The sequence below is a fragment of the Pristis pectinata genome, chromosome 5, assembly GCF_009764475.1.
Source record: "Pristis pectinata isolate sPriPec2 chromosome 5, sPriPec2.1.pri, whole genome shotgun sequence".
Taxonomy (NCBI): domain Eukaryota; kingdom Metazoa; phylum Chordata; class Chondrichthyes; order Rhinopristiformes; family Pristidae; genus Pristis; species Pristis pectinata.
The window spans coordinates 51,656,685-51,681,034 of record NC_067409.1 but is presented as its reverse complement, the minus strand read 5'-3'; the positions used below and the strand labels follow the sequence as shown (position 1 = coordinate 51,681,034).

The window sequence follows — 24,350 nt, the reverse complement described above, 5'->3', positions numbered from 1 at the left end:
AGGAAGATTGTTGTGATTGTCGGACGTCAATTAGCCCAGTCCCAGGCCAACACCGCAAGTTCCTCCAGGCCAATCCTCTTCAGCTGCTTGATCACCTCATAAAACCACAAATTCTACTACCTAGAAAGACAAGGGCAGCAGGACACCACCACCTGCAGATTCCCATCTAAGTCAGGTGCAACCCTGACATTAAGATATGTCGATGATCCTTCATCGATGCTGGGTCTAAATTATGGAGCTTCCTCCCTAGTAGTACTGTGGGAGTATCATCACCAGAAGGACTTGCAGCAGTTGAAGACAGCTGCACACCACCATCTTCTCAAGGGCAATTAAGAATAGGCTATAAATGCTGGCATTGCCAACGGTGCCCAGATCCTGGAAATGTTAAAAAAATATCTGGGAGCGCAGTGCAGATGCATTGTTTTAGGAGTGCTGATCCAGGTTTTGAAACAGTATAGCTATAATAACAAAGCATAGACTACCTTATTTACAGTTTTCTAAGATGTGACTGCAAATCATACTTCGTATTCTTAAAATGACTCACCGTATTAACCTGTCTGATTTCTTTCTGAAACTCTTCCCATTCTTTATCCATCTGATCTTTTGGTGGGTCTACCTTCCGCACCTGTAATATTAGGTGATAGTGAGAAAAGTGATAAGCAGTTGTCAGAAACATAGCAGGTCTGTGTTGCCCTCTACAGCAGAAGTTTAACTATTTAAATTTTAAATAAAAAAAAGTAAAAAAAAAGCTAAACCTTATCAAACTGAAACTTTCAAAAATAGGTACTGAACAAAGATGTGCAATTAAAAATAGCATCAGCTTTGGAGAATAATATATATTATATACTGTACTTGCCATTGCATCCTTTACTGGATCATCAAAGAATCCTTCTGGCAAAGCTTCAGCAGTATTCTCTTTCCTGAAGCAACAGAGTTCTGATCATGTTTTGGAGCAATTAATTATTCGGCAATTTAATTCACATACTTTAACAATGACATGAACTTTTCAGTCAGCCAGAATGAATACAATTTTCCATCTTGAAAAAGTACTTTAGTATTCTAAGTACCAATATTACAGTCTTTAAATGAACACGAATTCCTCCCTTTAAAAATTAGACTTTTCATTTTTTAAGCTTTCACAAGAAATATACCACTAGATTTGTAGCAATTCAAAATGAAAGCCCACAACCAGCTGCTCAACATCTAAGCAAATAAATGCAAAACTCTTCAACTGCAACCACATTTTGAGAATAACTTTCTTTAAAAAAGTGTCATTAAGCTTACTCCCTTTTTATTGTTTTTGATGTACAGTGGCATGCAGAAGTTTGGGCACCCCTGGTCAAAATTTCTGTTACTGTGAATAGCTAAGCGAGTAAAAGATGACCTGATATCCAAAAGGCACAAAGTTAAAGATGACACATTCCTTTAATATTTTAAGCAAGATTACTTTTTTATTTCCATCTTATAGAGTTTCAAAATCACAAGGAAAAGGGCCCGAAGCAAAAGTTTGGGCACCCTGCATGGTCAGTTCTTAGTAACACCCCTTTTGGCAAGTATCACAGCTTGTAAGCGCTTTCCGTAGCCAGCTAAGAGTCTTTCAATTCTTGTTTGAGGGATTTTCGCCCATTCTTCCTTGCAAAAGGCTTCTAGTTCTGTGAGATTCTTGGGCCGTCTTGCATGCACTGCTCTTTTGAGGTCTATCCAGATTTTCAATGATGTTTAGGTTGGGGGACTGTGAGGGCCATGGCAAAACCTTCAGCTTGTGCCTCTTGAGGTAGTCCATTGTGGATTTTGAGGTGTGTTTAGAATCGTTATCCTGTTGTAAAGCCATCCCCTTTTCATCTTCAGCTTTTTTTTTTACAGATGGTGTGATGTTTGCTTCCGGAATTTACTGGTATTTAATTGAATTCATTCTTCCCTCTACCAGTGAAATGTTTCCCGTGCCACTGGCTGCAACGCAAGCCCAAAGCATGATCAATCCACCCCTGTGCTTAACAGTTAGAAGGTGGTCTTTTCATGAAATTCTGCACCCTTTTTTCTCCAAACATACCTTTGCTCATTGTGGCCAAAAAGTTCTATTTTACCTTCATCATTCCACAGGACTTGTTTCCAAAATGCATCAGGCTTGTTTAGATGTTCCTTTGCAAACTTCTGACGCTGAATTTTGTGGTGAGGACGCAGGAAAGGTTTTCTTCTGATGCCTCTTCCACGAAGGTCGTATTTGTGCAGGTGTCACTGCACAGTAGAACAGTGCCCCACCACTCCAGAGTCTGCTAAATCTTCCTGAAGGTCTTTTGCAGTCAAACAGGGGTTTTTGAGTTGCCTTTCTAGCAATCCTACGAGCAGTTCTCTCAGAAAGTTTTCTTGGTCTTCCAGACATCAACTTGACCTCCACAGTTCCTGTTAACTGCCATTTCTTAATTACATTATGAACTGAAGAAACGGCTACCTGAAAACGCTTTGCTATCTTCTTATAGCCTTCTCCTGCTTATTGGGCATCATTTATTTTAATTTTCAGTGTGCTAGGCAGCTGCTTAGAGAAGCCCATGGCTGCTGATTGTTCGGACAGGGTTTGAGGAGTCAGGGTATTTATAAAGCTTTGAAATTTGCATCACCTGGCTTTTCCTAACGATGACTGTGAACAAGCCATAGCCCTAACAAGCTAGTGAAGGTCTGAGACCTTGGTAAAAGTTACCTGAGAGCTCAAATCTCTTGGGGTGCCCAAACTTTTGCATGGTTCTCCTTTCCTTTTTTCACTCTAAAATTGTACAAAACAAAATAATACACTAATCTTGCTTAAAATGTTGAAAAGAATGTTTCATCTTTAACTTTTGGAGATCAGTTCATCTTCTACTCACTTTATTTCAAAGTAATAGAAATTTTGACCAGGGGTGCCCAAACTTTTGCATGCCACTGTATATACTGTTACATATAGTACCAATAATAATTAGAAAACATTTATAAAATATAGATATATGAGGTGGGTGCCTACCAAATAAATACATGGTTATAGGATTAATCCATTTTCTTGCAATCAAATATTTATTTATAGAAAAATAATTGAAACAAATTAATCATTAAAATGAAATAGACATTTTTCCAGAAATGTAGTAGTATTTTAAAATCATAAGCACCAATTACATGTGCTGCAATTACTAAACTTGCTCTGTAATTAGTTCATAATTACCACATCAGAATTTCACCTTTCCAGAGTCTTGTCTGGTTGTTCTGGTTTTTGGACAGATCCAGAATGAGAAACAGCAGAAGGTGTTAGACTGCTATCAAAAAAGTCTGAAGAGGGGGTGGGAAAGAAACAAGTCAGAAATCAAAAACAGCATCCCTGATTTTAAATTCCCTAATTTTACCTTTCTTCCCAAGCTTTGAAATTTTTCTTCACTTACACACCAGAATATTTTTAACCAAGACAATTTATCTGCTTAATCTTCTTCAGCACCATTATGCAACTGCACAAAAGAAATACAAATTGTGAGTACTTAGCTTTCTGTCTGGGTGTTTGTGTCAGGATGGGGCAATAGATCACTCTGGCGATGTTTTTATTTCTCCCACAACCATGGAGGTACTACCAGTCTCTGAGTCATGTACATGTGAATGTAACATTATATTGTACAGGGGAGGTGATATTTGTGGTAGTGTCTGGAAATTTGGGAGGAAGTTTGAGAAAGCACTGACAATGGCCTCTGCATTTAGGAGCATTTTGCTTCAGTTTTTTTTCTGACAAGATAAAAACTAATAAATTCTCAGGTAATGAGAGACTATCATACCTAGAGATTGGAGCTCACCCTTTTTTGGTGTACCAAATGTGTGCTGAATGAAGCGCTGATAACCAGTTGGGAGATTTGGAAAAAAAAAGAAAATTGGGTAATTGGGAAAGAACACAAAAATTTGCCTTGATGGTTTTCACCTTGTTACATGTGTAAAAACTTTATCTAGGTGGTACCCAATGGCACCTGTTACACTATTGCTGCAATGAAGGATGGGAAGGCTATTATAGCTTTAAAGAACTTCTCTCCATAGCAGCCATGGGCCAGCTGCTGAAAAGGGATAAATCATGGAGAAGGGGTGGGAGGGAACAGGACACACTTCTGCAGATCATACAGCCAACCCTTTTTCCTCCCCCACTCCCTGCATCTGTCTGCATGGATCCAAATCCCGCGTTGGCCCCTTGCCATATAGATCAGACCGTCAGAGATGGCAGTATACAACTTTGTTGTGCATCATGTAGAAAGACTGACAGTAAGAAGCCTATTTGAAATATGATGAACAATAATAGGTGAGGCTGGCGTAGGTAAGGAGGAGTAGACGGATGTAGCAATGAGGAACCTTTAATTTACATCTCATTGCCCATCTGCTACGGGGTGTGTACTTTTATTTTCTTGTGACTGATATATTTTAATTGTACCTTTAAAATTCATTTACTGCACCAAAAAATGCACTCTGGGCAATAATTTTTATTTCAGGATGAAAACCTAGCAATGCAAATATTCATACTGTCCAGAACAATCTGAAGGAAATAATATCTAGTTCTAAAAATCCAGGTTTTTGAGAAAAGCAAAACTCTAAAGAAAGCAGAACAATAAAAAAAACAATCTAACATCATATTATTGCAAAATATGTGATTTTATCTAATCTGATTTAAAATCTTCTGTATTTTAAAAAACAACCAACCTCAATGTTAAATAATTTATAAACAAAATTGTCCTGACTGGTCATTCTAGATTATTTATTTTCAAAAGCACTACATCATTTCAATTATGTTTACTGTACTTAGGATTCACATATTCTGTAACATTTCAATTACGATTTTATTTCAACCTAAGCAACAATGTTATGCACAATGTTGATGCTGAATGTTACTCCATGATATGTTGAGTTTTACCAAAAAATTGTTATATCTAAAATGGTGACAATGTTTACAGTGCATGTCCATTGTACACAAGACTACTAACATATTTTTGGTGGCACTGCTCACGACATGTTAAAGACTGCAGTTTTAATTGCATAATTAATTTGTTAATAAAGTATTTTGGCAAGAATGTGACAGGAAATAAATTTTAGAGAGCAGTTGTGATACTTAAAGTAAGATATCTTTATTAGTCACATGTACATCGAAACACACAATGAAATGCATCTTTTGCGTAGTGTGTTCTGGGGGCAGCCCAAAGTGTTGCCATGCTTCTGGCGCCAACATAGCATGCCCACAACTTCCTAACCTGTACGTCTTTGGAATGTGGGACGAAACCGGAGCACCCGGAGGAAACCCACGCAAGCATGGGGAGAATGTACAAACTCCTTACAGACAGTGGCCGGAATTGAACCTGGGTCGCTGGTGCTATAAAGCGTTACGCTAACTGCTACACTACTGTGGACATCAAGTTAATTGTCAAAAGGTACAAAGGGGATAACTAGCAGGGAGAAATAGGAGTGAAAAAGATTTGATGCAGTAAGGAAGGACGGATAAAGAGAATGAGGAAAAGGTGAGGTGGTGAGTTGGAAGAGACGTTACAGCAAAACTCCAATAATGGGTGTTGATTCACTATTTTTAAGATCTTACACAGAGGTATACCAAGACCTTACATGGTAGTATTATAAATTTTCCAACAAACCTGGTAAGTTTAAAGGGAGGAGTGGTGAACAGGATCCAGGAGTTTAAAGGGAGTGTGGGGAAACAGGGTCCTGGTATGTTTAAAGGGAGCATGGGGGGAGAAAAAAAGGCCCTGATGAGTTTAAAGGGAGAGCAGGAAGCAGAACTCAATGAGCCAGAATGAGAACAATGAGAATTTCTGAACAATCAGATATTGGATTGTCAGAGTTTTACTGTACTCAGATGTGAGGAAGGGAGAACTAGAAATGATGGAAGGATAAGTGGATGTGAGGGGAGAGGAGGACGTTGGAAAGTGGGAAGATTATTCAGAGATACAAGAAACTGTAGACGCTGGAATCTAGAGCAACATACAAAATGCTGGAGGAACTCAGCAGATCAGGCATAATCTATGGAGGGAAATGGACAGTCAACATTTCAGGTTGAGACCCTTCATCTGAACTAAAAGATAGAGGGGAGATGGCCAATATAAAGAGGTGGAGGGAAGGAGTGGAGCAAGAACTAGAAGGTGATAGGTGGATCCAGGCGAGGAGGGGTGATAGGCAAGTAGGAGAGGGGAGAATGGAAATAGTGCCAGAAGCTGGGAGGTGATAGGTGGATGTGTCAAAGTGCTGTAGATGATGGAATCTGATTGGAGAGGAAGGTGGAGCATGGAATCAAACGAGGGAAGTGGGGATGGCAGATGGGAAAAGTGGGAGAGAGGAACCAGTGGGAGGAGCGTGTGGGTGATGGGTAAATGGAGAGGGTGGAGGAGGGAAAAGAAATAGGATGATGGGGGCTGGGATGAGTGTAGGAAGAACTGGATAGATCAGAAGGAGAGAGAAAAGAGGGAGAGCAGTTTACCGTAAGCTGGAGAATTCAATGTTCCTGCTGTTGGATTGTAGACTACCCTGGTGGAGTACAAGGTGCTGTTTCTCTAGTTTGCATTTAGCCTCACCTTGGCAGTAGAGGAGACCGAGGACAGACATATTGGTGTGGGAATAAGGAAGAGTTAAAATGGTTAGCAACCGGGAGATCCAGATGGCCACAGCAGATGGAGCCCAAGTGCTTGGCAAAGTGGTTGCCCAGTCTGTGTCTGGTCTCACCGATACAGAGGCCACATCGGAAGTACCAGATGCAATAGATCACAAGATAAGGGAGCAGAAGCAGGCCATTCGGCCCATCGAGTCTGCTCCAAGGAAAAGGGAAAAAGAAATGGGGTGGGAAAAAAAGAGAGAGAAAAAAAAAACTATTCTAATCCCATTTGCCAGCCTTATCCCCATATCCCTTGATACCCTGACTATTTAGATATCTGTCTATCTCCTCCTTGAACACCCCCACTGATCTGGCCTCCACTGCTGTGCGTGGCAAGGAGTTCCACAATTTCACCACCCTCTGGGTAAAGAAACTTCTCCTCATCTCTGTCTTGAAACTGTACCCTCTGATTCTAAGATTGTGCCCTCTGGTCCTGGACACGCCCACCAAGGGAAACAGCCTAGCCACATCTACTCTATCCTTACCTGTCAACATTTTAAATGTCGCTACGAGGTCCCCTCTCATCCTTCTGTACTCCAGCGAGTACAGTCCAAGAGCCGACAAACGCTCATCATACTTAAGCCCTTTCATTCCTGGAATCATTCTCGTAAATCTCCTCTGAACCCTCTCCAACGTCAGCACATCCTTCCTAAGATGCGGGGCCCAAAACTGCGCACAGTATTCCAAATGAGGCCTCACTAGCGCCCCGTAGAGCCTCATCAACACTTCCTTACTTTTATACACTATACCTCTCGAGATGAATGCCAACATAGCATTCGCTTTCTTAACCACCGATCCAACCTGGTGGTTAACTTTTAAGGTATCTTGTATAAGTACCCCCAAGTCCCTTTGTACTACCGCACTATCAATCTTCTCTCCTTCTAGATAATAATCTACCCGCTTATTTCTACTTCCAAAGTGTACAACTGCACATTTCTCAACATTGAATCTCATCTGCCATTTTCTTGCCCATTCTCCTAAACTGTCTAGGTCCCTCTGCATTCTTTCTATTTCCTCTATGCTCCCTACTCCTCCACTTATCTTGGTGTCATCCGCAAACTTAGCCACACAACCATTTATTCCATCATCCAAATCATTGATGTACAAGGTAAAAAGGAGAGGCCCCAACACCGACCCTTGCGGCACACCACTAGTAACCGGTAACCAACCAGAACGAGATCCTTTTATTTCCACCCTTTGCTTCCTGCCAACCAGCCAATTCTCCACCCATTTTGCTACCCTGCCCATAATTCCATGACCTCTCATCTTATTAATCAGTCTCTTGTGAGGCACCTTATCAAAGGCCTTTTGAAAGTCCTTTCAAAATAAGGCCGGAGGATTTGCACATGAATGACTGCCTCACCCGGAAGGGCTGTTTAGGGCCCTGGATAGTGGTGAGGGAGGAGGTATAGGGCAGGTGTTGTACCTCTTACAGTATTGGGGCTGGGGGGATGGGGGGGATGTGGGGAGATGGGTGAGGAGGGATGAGCAGACCTGGGAGTCAGGGAGAGAGTGATCCCTGCAGAAAGTGGTGAGGAGGGGAAGATGTGGCTGGTGGTGGGATCATGGTGTAGCTGGCAGAAGTTGTGTAGAAATATGCATAGGCTGGTGGGGTGGTAGTTGAGGACCAGGGGAACTCTATCCCTGTTCTGCCTGGGGGCGGGATAGGGTAAAAGCAGAAGTGTGGGAAATAGAGGAGACATAGGTGAGGGCTCCATCTATAACAGTGCATTTTCAGAACCCCATTTTCCAAAAATGTTCATCTCGGATGACCTGAAGTGGAAGGCCTCATCTCGAAACTAGATGCAGTGGAGATGGAGGAACTGAGAAAAAGGAATGGCAACCTTACAAGTGACAGGGCGAGAGGAGATGTAGTCAGTGGGTTTGTAGTTGATGTCGGTAGATAATATGTCTCCTGAAATGAAGACAGAGAGATCAAGAAAGGGGAGAGAGGTGTTGGAGATGGACCAAGTGAATTTGAGGGCAGGGTGGAAGTTAGTGGTCAGGTTAATGAAACTGGTGCAGGAAGCAGCACAATCCTGAACATTGAATTCTCCAACTTCCGGTAAACTGCTCCGCCTCCATTCCTTTCCTCTCTGCACCTGATCTACCCAGTTCTTCTTGTTTTTTTTAAGGTGTGTTCATGACTACATGCCAAATGGTATAATAGCTAACTGGTTTTGCAAGTTTGATTAGCACAATCAATAAAAATTACCACTTCCTGCTGTTAACAAATTATCCAGAAGCCCACAAGGCCTAAGTATTATAATTATGTACTTAACAATATTTTGTAGCATAAAATTGCATGTGATAAGGAAAATATTGTCTAGCTAGGATTAGTGGTAAAACTACTAGACCACCAACTAGAGGATCAAAATACTGATCCACAAGATTCGAGTTGAATTCTATTGTGGCATCTGGGGAATTTAAAGTACATAAATATATTTGGAATAAAAAAAAACTGGTAAACAGAAGATTTGGATATAGTAATCAGGAAAATAAGGTGGGCAGATGAGATGTTTTAATGCTGACTAATGACCTGTAATACACTGCCTGAAATGATGGTGGTGGTGAATTGAGTAATAACTTTCAAGAGATTTGGATAAATAACTGAAAATGATTAAGGGGAGAAAGGGTACAAGAGTGGGATTATGTGGATATCTCCTTTGCTATGTCAGCACAATTGTGTAAACAGTCAAATCTATAAACAAATATTAGTTGATCAGTGTTGCTTATTGAATACGTTAGAATGCTTATGTTCCAGATTGAAATATTTTACATTATTAATCACTGTACGTCAACAAGGATGCCCGAAATATGCAGAATTTAATGCCTCAATGAACATTGGTACATTAAGTAAAAACAGAAAATACTGGAGACACTTATCAAAATCAAGCAGCGTCTGTGGAGAGAAAAACAATGTTCCATCAACCTGTTCTTTGTTCACAGGTGCTACCTGACCTGCAGAATATCCCCTCCATTTTTAATTTTTATTTCAGATTTCCAGCATCTGCAGTTTTTTGGCTTTTTAATATTAAAGCCACCTTTAGTTTTAACTGGATCCATTCCAAGTATACCACATATATAAACAATTTCACATCTATACTCATTCAGACAGCTTGTTTAGAACAACAGCCATGAATTCTAGCAGCAAGCAAGACTCTACCACCTATTCCTCTTGGTTGGCAGAAAACAGTTAGCTATAATTTTAATCATGTGTGCACAACAACTAGTAACTCTTTACCCAAAAATGATAATGTGGAAATCCCTGCCACAAAGAACATTGAAGCAAATAGCACCAATATACTTAATGAAAATTAGATAAGAATGTGAGAGAGGAGCAAAATGATAAGCTGGTTGAGAGCTGGGAGATAACTTTTCTGAAACATAAACATTGGCATAAATCAATTGGGATGAATAGACTGTTTCTGTCCTGCAAATGACATGTAACTAAAACTTTAAAATGTGCTTCACATAATTGCAGATGAGGGAAGTGATTTATTTCATCCTAATTCAAGCAATGAGATCCTACGATCCTTCCATTCTAATACTTAATTCTTAAATGATCCAAATAATATTTGTTGCAATGACTTACATGCACAAAATTTACTTTTAATCGGCTTGAATTTATTCCGGTTACCACATATATTAATTCAAAATAGTATATTGTATTAACTTTAAAAAAAAAATCATTAATTCAATTTCTCTATGAATTAAACCCCCTTCTAGGCTAATTCAACCTTTCCTTGTCTTTCAGATCACTGAGATTAGTGAGCTGACACGTCTAAATCCTAACATATACAGGCAAGTCCTAGCGTTACGACCTTTTGGGTAACAGAAATTCACCCTTACAGAATTCACAAATCACAACCCAAAATTTTGAAATACAGAATAAAATTCACTCTTACAGAATTTCTGTGGGAAATAAAAGTGAATGAATAAACAATATTTTTCAACTCACATTCCTTGACGTGTGCTATAGAATATCACGATACGGACCCATTTTCTAGGAACGTAAACCCTCCCTCCCCCCTCCCTCACTAATGCAGGGGTCACCTGTTTTAAAGAGTTCATTGTACTTTTTGATGGTTCCCTCCACAAGGAAGTTATCATTTAAAAAATGTTACATGACAGATGTAGGTGCAAGTCATAACAATTCAACTTCACAGCATTACACACTTGGCATTTCCTTGGTTACAATGAATTGAGGTTTAAGCTTATTTCCAGAGCTCAGGCATGACACTCTCATCCACAACTAAGGGAGATGGAGATGTCTCATCTTTGGAAGAGATTAACTGAGGTTCTATCTGAAAGTTCAGATGGCAGTTGGATTAGGCATAGGAGATCAATAGAAGATCTACTAATCTTTATGCATAGGCATTTAATAAGCCAACTATTCTTATGCTTATACTGGCTCTTTGAATAAGTAACCATATTAATACCACACTCCTTGAAGAAAATTTAGCGACGGAGGTTAGGTTACAGAGAAATAAATGTAAAAATGGGATTCATGGGATTGCTGAGAGCTGGAACAGACACGGACTGTATAGCCTTCTTAATATGAGGCATGAGACAATAGGAGGGGTGATCTAAAGCCTGACAAAGAGGTGATTTGAAAATGGTGTAGACTTTTATGCATCATAGGAGAATTTGCAATATGACTGCTGCCAAGCTTTGTGCAGTCAGGACTCATGTCTACGTGTGATTATATGGCCTGACTAGCAGGAACAGTACCTGGATGAGGTACTGTATGCCCGTCCAAACAATGTTGCTGAAATTATGAAAACCAAATAAACTGCAGATGCTGGAAACCTGAAATAAAAAAAAACAATCAAAAAATGCTGGGACCCCTCCTGCAGCTCCAATCCTGGACCTGAAAGGTTAATATTGTTTCTCCTTCCATTGATGCTGCCTGACTTGGTGAATGTTTCCAGCATGTGTTTTTATGACACCCTTGAAAATATCCCACATTCATAAGATTCATAGATCCTGCTAAGACTTCTTATAGCTGAAGGCAAATGTTGCATGTTTTCTCCCAGCTCCTCAGTCAGAAGCTGCTGAGAAACTTGCAAACTCGCCCTCTGCCCTGCACCACAGAGGCTGGAAATCGCTGTCCACGCTGCCAGCCCAAAGCGAGACGTTGAGGGAAGACCACTCTGTTACCACAAAGACCAGACTTGTGTTGCTGTAAACAACCAAGTCCCTGCTGCCTTACTGTCCTGCACTGAAATATGATGCAAGAAAAAAAGCAGAACGCACTGAGCTTAACCTGATGATGGCCAGGGCTGCAGGTAACAGAATACGGCTCAAATCCCTGCTGCTATGAAGAAAGAATGACATAAGAGAGGAGGTCATGAAGAGTTCGTGGATTCAGAGGGAGCCCGGGTGGAGGGGAGAAGACAGGGAGGGACTGTGCTTAGGGGCTGGAGAGAAGATATAGTGTGCTATTACAGCAATGTAATATTGCTCATCAACCACCAATAATTGTAGCCTCTTTCATGAGGTCATTATCAGAAATTCTGCTGGTTATCTTTCAAGAATCTTCCTCAACAAAAGCAACCGTAACAATGGATCAGCTTTACATAGTACATAAAGTGAGTCTGAGTGGTTAAACTGTTTTTGGACATAATATTCAGTGAGTTACAATTTCCTTCAAGCTAATATTTTCAATCATCGACTTTGACCTAACAAAAAATTCCATCCCCTCACTCATAAACCCCTTCCTTTTCAGTCACATTTTCAGTTGAATCAGAGTACTTTGAACTAACTTTTAACACACTATCTTTCAATGTTCCCATTGCTGCATGTTGACAACCTCAACTTAATCTTTCATCACTGAAAGTTTGAAAGCCTGTGAAGGTTGTTAGAAGTTATTTAAGCCCAGTTTCAACTGCTTACTTTGGTTATTAGAATTTACTGAAATGTAAATGGCTTAATATTCAATAACCACGAGATGTTTTACAAATAAAATTTGTATTTGAATTTCTTGTAATGACACATTAAGAACTACTTATAATTCACACTCCAGAAAAGGAATTATAACAATACTTCCTGAAAATTCAGCACAAAGGAACATTATGTCAACTAAGTTAATACTAGAAACTTGGTGTATTGTTTCAGTTCTGGTCGCCTCATTACAGAAAGCTTTAGAGAGGGTGCAGAGGAGATTTACCAGGATGTTGCCTGGATTGGAGAGCATGTTTCATGAGGATAGTTTGAGTGAGCTAGGGCTTTTCTCTTTGGAGAGGAGGAGGATGAGAGGTGACTTGATAGAGGTGTGCAAGATGATAAGAGGCATAGATCGAGTGGACAGTCAGAGACTTTTTCCCAGTGCGACAATGGCTAACACGAGGGGACATAATTTTAAGGTGATGGAAGGAAGATATAAGGGGGATTAAGGGGGATGTCAGGGATAATTTTTTTTTATACACACAGAGTGGTTGGTGCGTGGAACGCACTGCCGGCAGAGGTTGTGGGGCAGATACATTAGGGACATTTAAGAGACACTTAGAATAGACACATGAATGATAGAAAAATAGGGGGCTATGTGGGAGGGAAGGGTTAGATAGGTCTTACAGCAGGATAAAATGTCGGCACAACATTGGGGGCCGAAGGGCCTGTACTGTGCTGTAGTGTTCTATGTTCTAAAGGTTCCACAGACTCAGATGTAATGGGATGATAAAAAGAATCAAGCCAACAATAATCAGAGCCAACTAATAAATTATATTCATTTTGTTGTTTGCCTTCTATTTGTTCATAGGAACAAAATAAATATATAAGAAAGCTAGCTAGAAAATTTACATGTTGTTATTTTGCAACCCAATGAGAATAAATAGTTTGTTACGTGAAAAGCAGCCCAGCACTGTAAGAAAAGTTCTGTGCTATTATTCTGAGACAAGCTATGGCTTGCTTATTTAAGGGGATAACATTATCAGGATTTTCGATCTTTTGATCTTGAACTGCTCCTGTGATCAGCAAATACTCAGATTTCTTTAATTGCACCAATTTTTCTCTCATACTTACAATGGAGGGCATAATCAATGGAATTATGTAACAGAAACTCCAGAGGGTCATTGCGCAACACAATTCCAGTTTCACTTGAAAGGATCTTATTTTACATACCTAAAAGCCATTAGTTCAGGAGGAGGTTAAACATGATGGCATGACCATTAATAACCCAGTTACTAAGATATGCATTTGGCACAAACTTGGCAATCAAATGACCAATACACAATTGTTACTTAGATAAACAGAATAATTCATAGTGAATTAGAATTGAATATATACCTGTGGGGAAGAGGGAATTGGGTGGAGGCAAGGAGGGGCAGGTAGTAATCCATGGAGGTGGTCCAGTGTCATTATGGATAGGGTAGAGAGGTCTTACTCCATCAACACCAAAGACAGAAAATGCTGGAAAAGCTTGCAAGTCACACAGCACCTGTGGAATCTCCAACACTTAACTGAAATATTGATTCCTTTTCCACAGTGCTGCCTGACTTGCTTTACCAGTCTGTTTTGTTTTTGTTTCAGATTTCTAGCATCTGCATTTTTTTTTAAGATTTCCATTTGCTCCATCAATAGTTGACATTTGGGACTTGTTTCCTATTCCTCAACCAGCCAAAACTTAATAAGCACAACAATTATCTCATTCCTGTTTTAGGGCTCATTTACATTTTTTCTCAAAGGACTAAAAGCTGAAGCAAATCCTCTTTAAATAAAGAGGATTATTTACATGTTTGTTGCGAAACAGTCTCTGAAATTGCACGTGATTATGAGCTCATTACTCAGATTGAATATTGACTGTAAATTACCTCTGGAATTTTCCACACAGCATACAGTTCTTATTATGCTTATATCAAAATCTAAAGAACTACAAAGACCAATTAAAATTCAACTTGCATACTAATTCATGCATTAACTGAAGGTTGGTTGAAAATAGGGACTTAAGCAAAATCTAGCCTTTCATTTTCCTACAATGTTGATAGAAATTTTAAAAGATAATAGTGTCAACAGTGATATGTGTTTAACAAGGGCCTCTCTCTTAAATCCATACCTGCAGGAAGGATGTTTTCAGTCTTGTTCTGCACTGGTGCTGGAAGAGTAGCACTTTTCTGTAAAACTCCCACTCCCACAGGTGATGCAGTACCAGCACTGTCCTCAGCCTTTTCTTCCCCGTCATCATTACTCACAACTACCAAGCTTTGATTGGAATGCTGCAAACACTGTTGAGGCAGTTCATTCACTGGATCGATAAAGTCAGCCGGTAACCTGTGAGGATTAGTGGTCAAGCACACAAAAAAAAATCATTGAATCACCAGTATATTTTCTCTGGACACTTCATTTATAATATTCCAAGTACTTGCTGTGAATAAAAAACCTCTGCAGACAACTTTAAATGATAGTGCCCTTATAACTTATTGTCTAATTTTGGTTGGAAATAAGTTAAATCTAATTAGAGAATTAAATTCAAATTTGGCATTAAGCCTTCAGTTTAAATTACTAAGAACAGCTATGATTATTTCTGTCTTGCTGCTTTAATTGCTGTATGTATAAATGATAAAAGGTAATCAGCAGAATAGTATATGACATTAATGAAAAGCTGGAATAAATATGAAGTGCTGTGAGGTCCAGAGAATTACATTTTTAGTAACCTAATTATATCATTTAGAAGCAAAGGCCTGGAAATTCCTTTATGCAACCCCAAAAATGGCATGTTGCATTAGCAATCGACCTAGCCCAAAATAGAGCAATATTAAGAACACTTCAGGTATCCTAGCACCAATCCAGATATTTGACCCCTGACTTTTGGCAGGATTTTAATTTGTGCTAATAGTTTTCCTTTTCTGGCATATAACTCTCCAAACGACAACAATAATAGTTTTCCATTTCAGGAAAATGAATTTAAGCCTCAAAACAATGTTAATATGGAAAACAAAGGATTGTTGGATAAAAATGGACTATTTGCTTTAAAAACACAGAAACCTGAAATTTCAGGCTTTTAGGCTATTACATGATATGTCATCTTTGCAAATTCCCAGGAAAGCGGTTGTTTTTTTGTTCATAATTGACATTAAGGACTAAATGATGTAATTTTTTTTCCCCCCCCTGTGATTATGTATACATGGTAGAAAGAGTAAATAAATTCACTGGAAATCAAACAAAACAAAATGGATAAGAAAGAGGAAACTGAGCCAAATGTGGAAATATGCTATATAAACAAAGACTTTAGCGATCATAAAGTGGAGATGAGAATGAGACATGAGAGGGATTGGTTTAGACATTACAAAATACATTCTGTTGACAAGAAGAAATTAAAAATCTTTAGACTGAGAACTGGAAATGTAAGGGAAAGAGGTGTTAAATGCAGGAAGAACAGATAATAACCTGATTTCATCCATATGTGAATTTCAAGGCACGGGATGGTCTGTGACTCATAATCAAAAGGGAGGAAAAAGAATGATCAAAAGGGTTGTATGCTGTACAACGCTAGATTTAAATGGCGTAAATATTTCACCATAAAACTGCGTCTTTGGTCTGATCTGCTTTATTAATGTGGTGCTTGGTACAATTGTGTCTGCTATATTTAATGTATGTGTTTTGCACCTGTCACATCAATTGAATACATTGCTTCTAAAGCTTTTCTCCCCTCACTAAGAGGGAATCAATTTAAAATCTAACATCTGCCACAGAAGAATAAGCAATGTCATAAGTTGTCTTTGCTGAAAAATTACTCACCCAGTATTTGTAGCTGTTCTGGATTCACAGAAGGCTGCAAAAGATGAAGTATATATTTGCCATCAAACAAAAGTTTGCTGCTATGACGAGAAATAATAATTACATTTTGATGACAATGTTGGCTATTTCTGTTATGCATACAATGTTTTAAAAGTCAAGGAACATCTTGATTGGATATTTTTCTCATCAGCTTCCTGTAGTCCAGATCCCTGTCCAAAGCTCATTGAATTACAGATCTATACACACGTGCACAATTCAGGAATGGAGGGAGAGAACTGAGAGGGAGAAAGAAAGCTTTGATTTTGAAGACGTTGGCATAGAAATTCCTTCTCAAAATTCTGAATAAAATGGTGTTGTGTAGTTGGAGACAATCTTCACCCAGAGTTGAGCAACTCTGTGCATATTTTTGGATGTGTTAACATGTCAAGAAATTTGTCCCGTAATTTTTTGGCAAAGTTTTTGGTCATTCTGCCACCCATTTTTTCAGAACAAATGATATCAACAGAAATATGACACATGTTATGTGACATAGTCATCTGCTAAGATTTTAAACCTCATCAGTCTGTAAAACCACAGTTCTTACTTATTCACAGAACGATCAGGCTTCCCCAGTCCTGCTTTCCCCCAAACCATGTAAAGGGTGAACATTCAAATTGCATTTTTTTGACCTCTGAGATCTGTGATCTCAAAATTCTGGATTTCTGCATCTAACTACAAATGTGTTGTCAAATTTATTCGATGGAACTTTTGATCACTGTTATTTGCAATGGAAAATCTGGACCTATGTTATGCGTGATGGTGATGAAAGAATTTTAACAATCAGGTGAATACTTCCCCTTGCCAGCCACTTGAATTTTCCATCCCACTCCCATTCTGACCTTTCTATCTGTGGCCTTCTGCACCCTTACAACAAGGTCCCACACAGACAAGGAGCACCTCATCTTCTGTCTGGGCACATTGAAGCCTTCTAGACCCAATATTGAATTCTACAACAACTGATAACTTGCTTTCTCTATCTATATCAAAACTGGTCTTTTTTGCTCTAAGTCATCAGCTCTGTTCGCTCAGTTTTCTTTCCTCTCCATTAACTTACAACAAGCATGATCAGAGTATGCTTATAGAGGAAGGGGTGGGAAGAACAAAAGGAATGAGTCAGAGATTGACTAGGCAAAAGTGAGAATGGATCGAAGTTAGCAACACAGGTAATGAAAAAAGCTGACAGCAAATGCGATGACACTTGCTACCAAATTTGATTTTGCTGTCTGATTCGTTAATTATTTCCAACATTCTCTATTTTTATATCTGTTATGATTGCCCACATAAATATTAATGAAGAATCAACTGAATTTAGAAGTTCAGAAAAGAACTTCAAAATCCCCAATTAATGGCAACCTGAACCACCTATTGGCTTATAACACAGTATTTATTAGATGACGTTGAGCATGAAATATTTTATTGTGAAAGCAGCAATGTGACAGAGTTGAAATGGTTTGACAAAGATAAGTGGTGTTGACAAATTTATGAATGTTCTTTGAAAATGTAACTTGCAGGGAAGATAAAGGGCAGCATGTCAAGGCAGTGTATTTGAATGTTAAAAATAGTCACAAAAAGTTAGTGCACATGTTGAGGGTGTTATATTAACATGAATAAAAAGATTGGTTAAATAACAGAAAATTGGGATAAATGGGTTATTTTCAATGTGGGAGCAGTAATTAGTGTGTCTCAGGGATCTGTGCAGGGCTCTCAGCTATTTATACAGAAGTGATTGAATGTGATGCATTCAATTTTGCTGATGATATAAAGATAGGTGCAAAGTAACTTGGATAATGAGTGTCTGCATATGATATACAACTGTTAAGCATGTGGGAAAAATACAGCAGAGAATAATGTAGGGAAGTGTAAACTTTGGTGGGGGGAGGGTAAAAATAAAACAAGTTATTTAAATTATTTGAGATTGGTATATACCAGTGTTCAAAGAGATAAAAGTGCACTTATTCAAGACATGCAAAATTAGGATGAGGATGCCAAAAGTAATTACGAGATTAAATGGAATATTCATTTTTAATGCAAGAAGGATGAAGTATTTTTGGTGTGCTCATACTTAAGTATTGCTTGCAATTTTGGTCTCTTTAAAATGCACTGTGTACTAGTGACTCACTGAAGAATGTCAGATATTTGAATAGGCTGCAGACTCTACAGAGAAGGGTAAAGACAAATAACTGCTTTTCTCATTTTACTTTAACAAATAACTAAAAACATTAAGATAATGTTTTAATGTGCTTTCAGTAGAACTCATTTTTAAAATACATCTTTAATCATTTAAATCTATTTGAATCATTTTCAAACATCTCTGATTAGCAGAAACATTTAAAATAAATGCATGGCATTGATAATTTATTTCAATACTCCTGGGTGGAAAATATTTAATTATTTATTTTCTTTACTATTATTTAAAAATCATTACTGTGTGATGTTTACAAGATTTGTTAGACTATGAAAGTTTTCTTCCCAATATCAATTTAAATGTCCACCTCATTGTTAGTTATGTAGAATACCCTTTGTATGATAGGTAATAAATACAACATGGTGGTCTGTGAATAAAGGCCAAGTTGCAATTTTGTTAGAATATATATGAAAACAATGTTTGTATTAGGGACATTTAAGAGACTCTTAGATGGACATCAGAGATGTTTGAAAATGATTCAAATAGATTTAAATGATTTAAGATGTATTTTAAAAATGAATTCTACTGAAAGCACATTAAAACATTATCTTAATGTTTTTAGTTATTTGTTAAAGTAAAGTGAGAAAAGCAGTTACTTATCTTTACCCTTCTCTGTAGAGTCTGCAGCCTATTCCAATATCAATGCCATGAATGATAGAGAAATGGAGGGCTATGTGGGAGGGAAGGGTTAGATAGATATTAGCGCAGGATAAAATGTCGGTACAACATTGTGGGCCGAAGGGCCTGTACTGTGCTGTAATGTTCTATGTAATCATTTTAATAATTAACTGCAAAATTATGAAGAAATGTAAATTGATGTCCTTAATTGTTAATTAACATAGTTAATTTTGATAATTTTATTTCAATTTTTTACAACAATGTTCCAGGTTTCAGGCAATGGAGAGCTAGGCAAAAACTACATGCAGCAGCACTGGTGTAATATTGCATACTTATTTTGAGTTTGATTTAGTAATAGACCAGTATGAAGGATGCAATTAATGGACTAGCCACATCTTAGAGAATAGGGTTGTTTAACCAGTTTCTTGTTTCAAAAGAACCAAGCCCTGTTTCCCAGCATAAAGATGCCAATTTGTTATTGCCCTGTGAACTTTGAAGAGAGAGGTCTCAAAATTCCACCTGAAACCTCCAAAGAATTTTAAATCATGGTAGTTCAAGACACATTACTTCGTATTGCCTTTAGTCTGAACTGATTATGAGGCTAATAGCTGACAAATATACATTTGTTCAAGCTGATCCCCACGTATTTAAATTTTCCATATCAATTTTATTTTTGACTACACATTAAATCTTTTAACACTGTAGACACTTCCCCATAGAGGCCCTCTGTTTGAACCAACTGATTACCGAGATCACAATGTGAGGATTGAATGCTTGAAGTACCTTAGCAAATGTAGAAGCATCACAGTGTTCTTGGCAGCGCATGATAGTTCAGAGGATGCACCCATATTGTGAAGAATTTGGAGAGGATGTTGAAAAAAAAATGCAAAACTATGGGGTTGGAAGCAGGAAGAAAGATCTCAGTCTGTTGAAGCATTAGAGGAAGGGAGTACAGACTGAGTTGGGGTAGTTTGCAAAGGCAGTAAGGAAAGCAAAGCACAGAAGATTTGGGAAGCAGGGACTGTTGGGTGCAGAGATGCTATGAAGCAGATGCCTCCCACAAGAAGCATTTCCAAGGGTAAACTGCACATCATAAATGGAAGTAAAGAGATGGGAGTTTTCTAGGGAAATTGTTTTTAATTACTTTTAACACCACCACAAAACCAAAGGTGGGAATCAGGTTCTGGTATGATATCAGTTGTGATGGGAAATGGTCAACTTTTAATATTGCTGAGAATTTATTTAATTAGCCCATTTCTCCAGGTAATTATTGGAAAAATAATTTACAGAAATACACACTGCTCTCTCGTTTTGAAACCTTGTGATGAAGTGTTATTGATCAGAAACGTTAACCGCTTCCTTCTCCACAGATACGGCCTGACCTACTGAGTATTTCCAGAATTTTCCTTTTTTATTTCATGCAAGGCTTGTACTCAAGGTCTTTAACTGATTTACTCACTCTACCAACAGGGGTATGTACATGCCTGCAAGTTTTTATAGCTAGTGGGGGTTGTTGTCTAGCAAAAGTGAAATCAGGTTCTTGCACTGGTGATGGAAGAAAGCAGAAACAGGATATAAAAGTGGGCATAATTAGGGTATCTTTTCAAATTGATTTTTTCAAATCAGATGGACAGAAACAATGCTTATTGGAGCTGAAGATGAAAGGTCACACCACAGTTAATTAAATTTCAAATTAAGTTGGTGCGGACTGCTATCACACTTCAAGGCTAATATCTCTGGCTCTTTCTTCCTCCTTCACTATGATATAAAAATACAGCACAGTAGTTGTGAGGCCATAGATCTACTAGCTGTGTCACAGTGCCTTTATACTTAACAATATTATTAAATTCAAAGCAACTCAGAACAATTGCAATTTTGTGGTTGATACAAAGACATTTGAAAATTGTAATCTATTCAATTACAGCAGTGTTACGGACTCAGTGAAAGTCCCTTTAAGATAGAGAGTGTGTGTGTATGTGTGTGTGGGGCGTGCTTACGTCAATAGAAGATAAAGGACATAATGACGTTGTTGAAGAAGTCAGAAGAAGAAGGAGAGAGAGAGAGAAGGGAGAGAGACACCAGCCTGCTTGTTTTCTCTATCATTGGATGAGAAACAATAACTGTGTTTGCCACAGAAATCCATGTATGGAAATTGGAAGTAATCCGGTGGAGTTCACTTTGTTGCTGACCTGTAGAAGGAAACAGGTACTTGTGTGTGGACGACCATGATTCGGATGCTTTTCGGGGTGAGTAAGTCACTACCGAGTAAACACTGAAGTGTCGCTGGGGTTCCATCGTGGAACATTTGGATTTCGTAATTACTCTCCCTATGTTCTCTACATCTACGTCTTATCTTCAGACAACGGTGGTTGTTGAAGAAGCCCTTGCTCACGTTTCACCTTATGGCTTGCGGAACTGAACTTTAAGAACCATTCCGGAACTTGGAGTTTGGGACTTTGTCACACACACACACACACACACACAAAGAGTTTCGTTTTGGGGTTAACGTTCAAGGTTTAACATTTTTGAAGTCTAACATACTAACATTTTTACTTTTATTTTACGTATTATCGTAAGTAGTAATTAATAAAATAGTTTTTAACACTGAATCATGCTCAGTGTGGTTCTTTTGTTGCTGGTTCGTGACAGCAGGAAGTTGGTACTGTAAAATATGCATCATGTAAATGTAATGCTTTTAATATATTAATTTCTCATGCACTACGAAGGTTTGCTAGGTAACTTACCACTTTAAAGACCAGGTAATGCCAACCCACACAATACAATATTTTATAAAATTGTGCAATCTGCAATGAATCATTTTGCTGTTAAATGAAAATATATCTAAGGAGGTCTGAAATTTCATGTCAATTTCCAATCAGAATCATTGGAGGCAAGTCTAAACATGTCCAAATAATTGACAAATCTTAGGTATATTCTATATAGAAATTCAATACACACAAATCTTCATCACATTTTGTTTAGGAACATAGTAACAGTAATAGACCATTCTGGCCCTCAAGGCTGATCTGCCATTTAATGAGATAGTGACTGATCTAATCCCTTAAATCCATTTATTTGGCTCAGTCCTTTATCTCCTAATAGTTTTGCCTAACGAAAGTCATAGTTTTGAAATTTTCAGTTGATCTAGTTTCAAAAGCTTGTGAAGAGATCCAGAACTACTGATACTTGTTTCCCTGAATGCTTTTCCATCCATAGTATTGATAGAAAATCCTAATTGTCAATTATGTTTTAAATACCTTTTTGATCACGGGCCTCTTCAAATTGTAACCAGATTTCCAAGCACAAAGTGGCAGGAAATTGATAGGATCCATGAAGTTTTGATGGTACACAGATTTACAACAGTTGAGATATTTGTGCTGTGTAGGGGCACGGAATAATTCTAATCCCAGATGTTCAGTGCTCTAATCTCCTGTGGCTTTATAGGCTACTCCTTTTAGTCCTACTTTCTTTTCTCAGCTTTACCTTTCATCTACTCTCTTGGGCTATTCAAGTTCCCAGTGTTCATAATCTCCTGCTCTTATTAATTCTTTACACTCTCACTTCCTGCTTTCCCCTACTCTCTTGGGATGGCTGGCATTCTTTGTTCCTTCACACATTTCAAACATTGTATTAATTAGGCCACATCTGGAGTATTGCACTCAATTCTAGTCGCCCCCTTGCAGGAAGGATGTGGAGACTTTGGAGAGGGTACAGAAGAGGCTTACTAGAATGCTACCTGGATTAGAGGGCATGTGCTATAAGGAGAGGTTGGACAAACTTGGGTTGTTTTCTCTGGAGCAATGGAGACTTAGGGGAGACCTAATAGAGGTTGATAAGATTATGAGAGGCATAGATAGACAGCCAGTATCTTTTTCCCAGGGTCAAAATGTCTAATCTAGAGGGCATGCATTTAAGGTGAGAGGGGTTAAGTTCAAAGGAGATGTGCAGAGCAAGTTTTTTTTTTACACACAGAGAGTGGTGGGTGCCTGGAATGCATTGCCAGGGGTGGTGGTTGAGGCAAATAGGACAGAAATATTTAAGACATTTTCTTACTTTTCTCAGTTCTGATGAAAGGCCATTGATCTGCCCAAGAGGAGATGCATTGTTCCAAATTATATACAGTTCTGGTAATAGCACATCTGGAGTATTGTGTACAGGTCTGGTCTTTATACTTGAGAACAGACATACAGGCAACCTCTGTATTATGTGGGTGGGTTGTGCTCTGGAAAATTGTCTGTATTGCGGCTTTCCGTAACATGAGACGGTGCCATCTGTGCACGTGTCAAGGATTGAGAGATGAAAAAATAGTTTCTATTTATTAACTTGTTTTTCCACATAAAATGTCATAAGAGTGAATTTTTATTCAATACCCCAGATTTTTTGGTACTGATTTGTGAATTCCGTAAAGGGCAAATTTCCATTACCTTAACTGTCACAATGTTGGGGTCGCCTGCACTTTGAATAGAAAGAGTACAGTGAAAGTTCACCAGATTGATTCCTGGGATGATGGGTGTGTTGTATGAAGAGAACAGATTAAGCACATTGTAATTTCTTTCATTGATCGAATAAGAAGTGGCTTCATTGAAACACACAAAATACTTAAGGGCTTTGAAAAAGTAGGTACACAGTTTATGTTTCTACTGGGTAGGGTGTCTAGGACCAGGGATCATAATCTCCAAATCAGGGGTCAGCCATTCAGGAAAGAATAAGAAGTTTCTTCAACTAGTGAATCTTTGGAAATCTTTACCCAAGGACAGAGCTTGAGACACCCAATATATTCTAGATAGACATCAATAAATCAATACATGTTAAAAGGAATTAGAGCAGGAAGGTGAAAGATCAGCCATTACAAGTGACCCTGTGTTACAGAGGGGTTGCAATGCTAGAAAACTATCCATATTGGGGGTGATGGTGGGTGGCACTTGTGAGATTTGCTTTGGAAACTGACAAGACAATCAGTTTCAATTGACAAGTAGTCAGCAGCTGTGTTTGGAGACAAAGATGCTTGTAACCCTCCAGCCTTCAGTTTGAATGGAGACATTCACTTTTAAGTGCATATCAAATATAGGAAAGATAATTTAATGGTGCAACTCACAACAAATAACAGTGGCCATTTAGATTTACTAGCCCTGCTTCAGA

The 24,350-nt window shown here is 38.4% G+C and overlaps 1 protein-coding gene across 1 annotated transcript in view; it reads right to left on the bottom strand.

Annotated features, from left to right (window-relative positions):
- znf830 (zinc finger protein 830) overlaps window positions 1–24,350 on the bottom strand; it is a 51,708-nt gene that overhangs the window by 10,285 nt on the left and 17,073 nt on the right. Inside the window, exons 4-8 of the mRNA XM_052015491.1 lie at window positions 16,370–16,403; window positions 14,688–14,902; window positions 3,204–3,291; window positions 857–920; window positions 545–625 (exon numbers count right to left, since the gene is read on the bottom strand). Coding sequence (XP_051871451.1) covers window positions 545–625; window positions 857–920; window positions 3,204–3,291; window positions 14,688–14,902; window positions 16,370–16,403 — 482 coding nt within the window. The remainder of the gene's footprint in view (window positions 1–544; window positions 626–856; window positions 921–3,203; window positions 3,292–14,687; window positions 14,903–16,369; window positions 16,404–24,350) is intronic.